The sequence below is a fragment of the Channa argus genome, chromosome 12 (genome assembly GCF_033026475.1).
Source record: "Channa argus isolate prfri chromosome 12, Channa argus male v1.0, whole genome shotgun sequence".
NCBI classification, from domain to species: Eukaryota; Metazoa; Chordata; class Actinopteri; order Anabantiformes; family Channidae; genus Channa; species Channa argus.
This window is the reverse complement of record NC_090208.1, coordinates 15,763,561-15,772,874: the sequence shown is the minus strand read 5'-3', so window position 1 is coordinate 15,772,874 and position 9,314 is coordinate 15,763,561. Positions and strand designations below refer to the sequence as shown.

The following is a 9,314-nucleotide window of genomic DNA, read 5'->3' as shown; positions in this document are numbered from 1 at the left end:
TTCGCCGCCATGATAAAAAGAGGAAGAAAAAGAAATAGCAGAACAGCAGAAGAAGACGACGAAACATTTCTACCTTTAGCTCCTCGAGATGGCCAACACGGTGTACTGCAGACAACATGGCGGCCATCGTGAGGACATTACGCTGTTCGGGTGAGACAGAGGTTATCGACTAATTGTCAGAGACACGTTGGAAACTTAAGGTTAAGCCTCACGGCTGTAAATATCTGCTCATACCAGTTGCTGCCTTTGAAACAGCGTCTGTGTGAATAGACATCTTAATTGCGGTAATGCCGCCTAGCAATGCTAATGCTAACATGTAAACTAAGTTACATGTTACTTGATGCTGCTGAGTGTCTGAAGTGAGCACATAATTTAAGGTAGTCGATCGAACGACGTACTTAGGACAAAATAATATTACAGATCCAATGTATCCCACAGAATTCACATCATCACCTGCTATTTCTCACCTGCAGCATTTGAGGCTGATGGTGCTCGTGTGTAACGTGAGAAGTAGCCTCAGAGATTCTGAATTTTGTCTTTTTTGTCTTTCAGTGTTGAAACAGTCGAGTAGACAGTTCAGCACAATGTGTGGAGTACAGGCTGGAGAAAAATGGAGGAAAGAGTAAGTGCACATACAAACTTGACAGCTTCATACGTACGGATTCCCCGCACTATACACGCTGCGTATTCCATGGACTAGGTATGTTAGGTCAATCAGAAGCTACAGATATCACCTTAGATTAGGGCTGCGTGAGGGAAGACAAAGCATATTGGTGTCTTCCAACTTCTTCATGATTGACTGAACACACTTGATCCAGGTTATCAGCAATGGGTAGGGCACTAGTGTAGGGAAAACAAGTAGGGTAAGGGTCCCTGGGCAACCAGGCTGGGAACCATTACTCTAAAAAGTAATCTGCCAGGTGATTTCCACTTTCAATGTACGAGATCTCTGCTGAGAGTTTGGAAGAAGACGCATAATTTCAGTTTTTGGCTGTTCTAGTAGTGTTTAACCACATTACTAGACATGGTACCTGGGGCAAACTAAGAAAATAATAACCTTTTTACAACTGGTTGGAGGAACACTGAGTTAAGGGCTTATTAGCGCAATATAACTTTATGGTATATTAACTAAAAAACTGCATACTGGGAAAATTTGTACACAATAATGCATAGTTGGTATGTAATGTGGAAATTCGATACAGCCACAGACTATTTTGTGCAAATGTCCATCAGTATGAACAATAATTGATTGACTGGAAGTAACTTGGTTGAGGTTTTATAGTTGTATTATCAATATCCAAAACAAGAATTGAGCCAAATGCTAACAAAGACACAAAGATTTCAGTTGAAAAGGTCACATTTAATTGGTAGTTTTCATTAACTGAAGGAAAATTACAAAAATTACACAAAAACATAACTGTAAAGATTATTTAATGTATGAAGTACAAAGATTAGGGTGGCGAACATCCCAAGAACTTCTTTAAGCAGCTGCATATGTAAAGGGTAAAATGCTCGTAAAATTAGATATGTAGCTAGGTTTTGAAAGCTTTTAAAAAATGAAGGAAAGCTTAAAGAATGTTGTATCTATAATTAATTACCCCTGGTCATAAAGAACTGTAAATAGCATCAGTTATTTATCATTGTCTTAGATGCAAGGTAAAACCACCATTATCAGTAAGTCATAGTCACATTGCAACTTGTAAAACATTGAAAGACTGAAAATTTTATAACATGCATATTTGTCTGCAGACATGGACTTGCTCGAAGTGGCACAGAATATGGACCTCTGACCGATCTGCCTGACTGGTCGTTTGCAGGTGTCTTTTATATTGAGTTAAAAAATCAGAACTTACTTTAAGTTATTACAAGCAATTTAAGTCTAGTTCAAAGCCATACTGTCTACAGTACTCCTGATACTTGAGTTTTGCACTAGATTTCCATATTATGTTTACACTCTTACTGATGTTGATTTATTTAATATGTTTTAGTATAAAATATGATATTGGGCTGCGATCATCTTCATAAAATGTTTTCATACTTTTAACACATTGAAATTGTAATTTGTTACCCCACTAGTTTGTGTTGTGTTGACTTTATCGTTTTTTGGCAGATGGAAGACCAGCTCCACCAATGAAGGGCCAGCTGAGAAGAAAGCAAGAGAGAGAAGCCTTAGCAGTGAGTGGCAAACATGAATCTTTTGTATATATCTCTTATTTTGAGTCACATCTTTGAACCTGTAACGCCGGCGTTCTTTCCCACAGAGACGTATCGTGATGCTGAACTCAGAAGTGGACAGAGGGATAGAGAGGTGGAGCCAGAAACAGGAAGAGACCAAAAGAATAGAGGAGCACAAAAAGTCTCTTTTACTCAAACCTAAAGGAAAACTGTTGGTGAAGAAACTATCCCAAAGCTAGAATTGTCATTATTATTATTATTATTATTATTATTATTATTATTGTTGTTATTATGTTATGATATCCTTATTCTGAGCAGTAAGTTGATTTTCAGCCTGTTTAAAAGGTTTGTCCTGCTTTATAGTTTGTTTTTCAATATACATTGATGAATTAAATGCATTTCGTCTCATTTATAACTTGAATTTGAAGCTGTTACATTCTTTGATTTGTGGTTTTGCTTGTAACATAAACATAAGCTCCATCCAGTGATAATATAAAATTGAGTCCATGTCTTTCAGTTCCACTAGAATGCAGCATTTCTCCTTTTATAAGGCAGCTGGAGGACTCAAACACCCATTTTGTCTGTTGCTGAACTCAAGAGGAGTTGACAGAGGAAGGGCGGAGCTGGAAAACATAAAGTAGCACTGATTCAGGACCTTAGTGCGCACAGGGGTTAATACTCTGGTGTACTGGATAAATTCAGCATCATTGCCACATAACAGCACAAATGCACTGATCTTTAGAAGCAAGAGTGAAACTAAACATTTAGAATAACATAAAAGTACAGGGCCATTATTGGATGAAATTTGCTTTTGGCAGAAGTTTGTGTCATTGCTTTGCATTATTTTAAGGCAACATACTTATTATTTTCTATGGGGCATCTCTACCAACATAAAACGTGGAGCCCTGTTGCAGCCTCGTGTCTGGAAATGTGATTAGACTGCTGCAGCCAAGTTAAAGAAGGTTTCATGCCACACAAAGTGATTTTCTGGTATCACCTTGCATTGCAAGCTTGTTGAAGCCTTAATTAAGCCACAGAAATACCTATCTTTTGCTTCAACTTCAACAAAAACTCAATTGGCTTTGAGGTAATGGCATGAAATTGTATTGCACTTTGATATTTTGCAGTTTCTAAAATTGTGATTTTTCTTTTTTCTTTTTAAGGGGCTTAAGTTATTGTGAGTGATGTTGATGATGGAACCTTGTATTGAAATTTTACGTTTTGTCTTATACATTTACGGTGTAGAGGGACATTTAGCAGAAAAGCTGAGCGGCTGTGCCTTTGTAAAGTCAGCACTAATTTACTGTGACTGTGACTTATAAACATACTGTATAAAATGAGGTAAGCTTCTCCTCTCTACCCCCTCCAATTGCCCTCACTTTTGCTTTCTTCTCCTTTTTTTTAATTTTTTGCCCAGGTCTTGTTGCAGACTTCAGCAAACCCTCACTGTAATTAGGGCTGCTAGCCGCTGAATTGCAGATTCTTTTCTGTGGAGATGGGAGTTTTCTCCCCCACCTCCTCCCCTCCTTGTCTTAAAGTTTTTTTTATACAGTTGACCAGAGGAGCTGACTATTTGTCATGTTACAGACGTGTGGGAGGACATTGAGCAGACCACAGTGAGTGTGAAAAAAAAACAAAGACACATTGTTAGAAATGTCAAAGTGGTTAACAAGGCTTTAGAATTCATCCTATTCACACACACATCCTCACACCTGGACCATCAAAGACCTCCAACTGCACCAACAGTGAGAAATGCAACCCCTCATTCTTCACTCATCTTCTCACATCCTGCTTTTCTCTTAATGTCTTTCTCCCTAACAACATCTCCGACGACTCCTCCCATCCTGCCCCATCTCTCCCTTCCTTTCCTTCTCATGTTGTGCTGGTTTTTGGGGAAACGAGAACCAGATGTTACTTATTGTGCAGAAGTCAGCGATGAGGGGAGGGTCGGATATTTAGGGGGGGGTTGCACTAGGTGAGGCCAGGATATAGGATAAATGGAAGGAGGGAGGGCAAAGGATGAGAAACATTTTGAGCATTAGCTGACAGGCATCTGTAGTTTAACCAGGACTAGACATGGAGGGTTTCCTGGCAGGTATGAGTAAGACCAGTTCCCAACCTAGTGGGGGTGTTTCTAGGGTATGGAGCACAGTATTTGAACTGCACATGACTGTATGAGAACTGGCTCAGCAGACTGCAATTATCTTTGTTTGTTGCTAGTTGGACAGTAAACCATGTGGTTTCCTTGTATTTGGGATGTTTATTTGCTTTATATGCAGCTGAATTAGCATTTTTGCCCATCAGCACATATCTTTTTGACTCTGGGTTTATTTCAGTTTGTCAAAATGCTTCTGCTTAAGTGGGAATTTGTGTGGATTGGATCTAGAGGCTAGTCAGCAGAACCGGAAAAAGCACTCATAATTCTTTTTACTTAACTAAAAACATCTATTAAATTAGTAAATGCATTTATGTAGAAGTCCTGGATTAAAAAATAAATGCACAGCGGTATTACTGAGAAAATGCCCTTCAAAAACTAAATGTTAAAGTATCTGTTTATTGGATGTTACCCTCTTTAGTTACCTAGTTTTTGTTTATCATAAGTGCATTATTTTTTTCAACCTTTAACTCAGAAAAAACAATTTTAACAACTTCATCATGTGTTGATTATTGAAACAGACATATAGACCATCTTATAAGTAAACTACTACACACAATATAAAACTTGGAAAATGTCCTGAATGTATATGTATTAACTTTGATCATCTGTCTGTCCTTGGCAGATAATTGTGCCATCTCCAAATACGCAAATTTGACCGGAAATCTTTTGGGCCCTCTTTTGGGCCTTTTGGGCTTTATTCTTTTGCATATTCCTCAATGCAAGAGCAGCCACATCATGTTAAAGTGATCATACAGTTGATCTGTTTTTTAGACCTCTATTATGCCATGCAGAAATAAATTGACTGTAGGTACTTTAAAGGGTTGTAATAACCGATTCCTCAGTATATGGGAGGTGGATACTGAGGTAACTTTGGCCCATTAAGTTCTAGACTTTTTTAAATCCCACCTGGAGAAATGGACCTACATTTAATCAAATTTTGTTTATTTCTTTGTTTTTTTTTTAAATTCTGCCTAATTAAAATTCTAAATTAGAGAGTGACTGACTGCAATAATATTACAGAACATCAATATTACACCCATTTTACTCACAGTAGTACTAGGTGCCCTGTCCATTTTAGCCAGTTGGGGAGCTTGGGGAACCAGCATAGAGTACATAAAAAATGTTTTGTGTCTCCTGACAAGGAATTTACTTTAAAATGATCTGTTTATTCACAACAAATGATCTCTGCAATATACTTTCCAAATAACATTACACTTTTACATCAATACTGTTTTGGGGATGAAGGAGTCAGACTGGAGTCCATTATATTAATGCTAGTGGTTGTAATGTTTAGGCCCCCTTGCCATTTTAAATAGGATGACCAAAACATCCAAACGTTCTCCTTTAACAGTCCACTTGATTACGCCTCCACCACCCACTATGACCTCAATAATAAACACACAGAATTATCACGTATGACACTTTCAACTCAGAAACTGAGATATTATACCCGAGTAAAAGTAGAATTCATGGCAGAGCTGCTGTATTGGATTACATTAGATTGTACAGTTGTACCTAAAACGTACAAGGGATTTACATAATAAAGGTGAGAAATTTCCCCATTGGTCTCTCTAAATATTTAAAGCAGAGGGGCTAAATTGAAGGGGATTTCAGATTGTTTTAATTGTAATGTAAATTTGTTAATAGGGAAACATTTTTGGAGCTTATAGAGACAATTACTCATTAACCAGGAGCTGAATCTGAAAATGATAAAATTACAGGTATTAGGTAAATAGCATAGATCCACTTTTGTCTGTTGCAGTATGAAAATATTAGCTGATCAGTAGAGTCTTGCTCCAGGATGTTTATCAGGCTTGGAGCTGAATCACAAAGTTCTTCCTGCTTCTTAAGAAAATAGGCTTAGTTTTAACCTGAGTAGTCTGTGGCTGCACTTCCCTATATGCAGCAAAATGTGATACTCTCTACAAGTACACAAGCTGTATACTCAAGTAAAACTATCAGTCAGCATTCTTCATTATTACCATTTTGAATCCTGTACTCAAGTAAAACTACAAAGCAGATTATTTACAAATAATTTAATTAATAATTAATTAATTAAATTAATTAATAATTTTACAAATAAAATACTAATTATGGTAATTGAGGCTAAATGTGTACAGTAATTAATACATTACTATTATGAATAATTTTCTATTTTTATAAAAACAACCAGGTGGTATTAATGTCATGGCTGATGTCACAATCATTATGGAATTTCGTGGCCTATTGGTGGTTGGTGATATACATTCAAATGCCTAAAGCAGAAAACTGCAGTACTGTCAACAATTGACTCTGATGTTGACATAAAAACATTTTAACAGTGGAGAGAACATAGAGGGTTATTATTTCAAATCTTGACCCAAGCTCAGGTCATACCCAGACAAGTAAATGAGCCAATCAGAAGCTGGAAATGTGCTAAAAAGGCTGCGGTCCAGGCTAATGCTTGACATATTTCAGTTTGTTCAACTCAAAGATGCTCGTGAACACTGTTAACCCTTCATAAAAGCACAACATATTAAGGTTGGTTAACTAAATGTGTTTTTAAGTGAAAGCAAACTCCAGGCTTACGGAACAAAACTATTGAATGTACAATGTACTTTGTTATAACCATGCACTATTTTATTGGTTAGCATCCAAAACGTAATAAAGTTTTGTAGCTAATACAATAGATGGTGCTATAAAACTAAAAGGTTGTAACCAATACTTTTTGTAGGAGACATAGCTGCAACAATTTCGCATGATGCTGTGCTGACAATAAACACTGACTGAGGTCAGAAAAAGACTATGGTCTGGTTTAATACAGAAAAGTTTAGCTTTACCCACAACAAGTTTATTAATTTCGACACAAAACCACCAGGGTTAGTCCAAGCTGATGATAAACCGGCTTTTCCCTATTGATTCATATTTGCTGAAAAAGAAAGTGTTGGAAAGCATGTTGTTTGCTTGGGATGATTACATCATTGGCTGCAACATCTGCAATGCTTCTCTCCCTTCAAAGTGTGCAGTTACATACTACCAATATGTTCATTGTTTATTTGGAAACCCATTACAGCAAAGCGCATCATAATCTACAAACATTTAAAGTACCTACAGTCTATAAAGACATTACCTGAAGCAATGTCTACCTAATAAAATAACCAATTTAAGATAAACAAAAACCAGCATCAAAGAAAAAAAACTTTAGTTGCTTTTCTTTTTAGAATCTTTAGATGTAATGGCTGATGTTTCAAGTGAAATGTGGCTCTCTACGTTTTTTTGTCTTCTTACTCAGTTGCTCCTTGGTTAGGGTAATAATTGGTCTTGTCTAACACTGGAGACTGATGCTGACTTGTATGTTAAGGAGGAGCAGAGGATTCATATTTCTGTGCACAGACAAGACAAAGGAGATTAAACAAAGAGAGATTATATGTGTCAAAAGTCAAGGTCTGCACCTTCTGACATGCCAGGACAGACCATTTCTGCTAAAGGGCCACAGATGGAGCAGTCTGGATACAGTTTCACCAACTGGTTGTTTTTGGACACGGAGCCAGCAGTCATGTGTCAAGGACCGAGTCGGAAAAAATGATGGAACGGTCACATTTTTCACAGACGTGGGTTCCAACTGAACATCTGGTATTCTTAAAACATCTGAGCAGCTCTGGCCAGAACTGGCTAAATCTGTGTATGTGTGCGTGTTTACTGTATGTGTATACATGTGTGTTCATGATTATTCTAGGAAAAGTTTTCACTCTGGATCTCTCCTTTGAAAATTAATAGTAAAAGGTGTGTAAAGAAAAGTAGTGTGCAAAGAAAATACTGAGAAAAGAAAGTGCGAGGTCGAAAAGAGAAGTGAGAGAAGTGAGAAAGGCAGTAAATTATTTTATACCATAGGGTTTTCTCAGTATACTTTATAAAGTCCTTGTGCAAGCAGCCTCCCGCTCCCTCCTCCTCCAGTCTTGTGTCCTCACCCTCTGTAAAATTGTTCCCTTTATGAGGCTTCAGTCTCAGACCACTCCTCCTCTCACCACAAGTATCTCTGGTCTGTTTTTGCTGTTTTCTTTCTTTCCCCTCTTCCCTCATGCTCTCTGCTTTAACACTTCACATCACAACATCAAGGCAAACAAACAGGGACATAAAAGAAAAGATTACTGTAAATCCAGTTAGTATTTAAATATTGTATCATATTTGCATGTAATGGACCTTATGCTTAAAAAGATGTTTTATTTTTTCACATGAATGTAAAAGTTCTTATCATCTTGTGAGAGGACTGTTTCCATTTTAGTCTTTTTGTTACATCTGTAAGATTTAATACATTCTCGATAATATGCATGTGAATGTTATGTGCTAAATTTATTGAATAAATTTAGATTTTGAAAAATAACTATTGATTATCTCCAGCTCCAGGGCGGCTGTAGCTCAGTTGGTAAAGGCAGACGTCGACGGAGCACGGGTGAGTGGTTCGAGTGGTTAGCACACGGCCGCGAGCCAGGGCCCGGGATCGAAGTGGCCCCAGCTGTGCAGTGCAGATCCAAGCCCGGTCGAAGTTTGGGAGGGTTGCGTCAGGAAGGGCATCCGGCGTAAAGACTGTGCCAAATCAACATGCGGACAATGATCCGTTGTGGCGACCCTGAACTCACGGGATAAGCCGAAAGGATAAATAAAAAAATCTCCAACAAGTAACAAATCTTGTAAAGAGATTGTTACTTTATTTTGGTTTGGGTTTCAATGATCCGATGATCTCACACACATTTTTATTATTTAGCAGAACATGCTGGAAAACCTTCTTAATTTTCAGTCATGACTTCTGGCACAAAAAACATACGCAGCTGATCACAGTACCAAGATTAGAGTAAAAATGAACTGAGAAAGAGACATTCGAAAGTAGAATATCATTATTTTAAAGTTGGATTGCCGGATTTTATGGCCACTTGGGCATAGCAGAAAAAAACTTGTGAACACTGTTGTTTTTTATGATTATTATAACAGCAGACAGTATAATGGT

At 37.5% G+C, this 9,314-nt stretch overlaps 1 protein-coding gene across 2 annotated transcripts; it reads left to right on the top strand.

Annotated features, from left to right (window-relative positions):
• mrpl52 (mitochondrial ribosomal protein L52) lies at positions 1-2,691 on the top strand. 2 transcript variants are annotated; one of them, XM_067525327.1, is made up of 5 exons: positions 1-150; positions 553-622; positions 1,750-1,817; positions 2,111-2,175; positions 2,262-2,691. In XM_067525327.1, exons 1-5 carry the CDS (start codon positions 117-119, stop codon positions 2,412-2,414), a joined length of 390 nt encoding a protein of 129 aa, XP_067381428.1. In that variant the 5' UTR covers positions 1-116; the 3' UTR covers positions 2,415-2,691. The 2 variants fall into 2 exon arrangements, with proteins under 2 accessions (XP_067381428.1, XP_067381429.1); XM_067525328.1 differs by having other exon boundaries at positions 109-200.
• Positions 2,692-9,314: the final 6,623 nt, after the last annotated feature.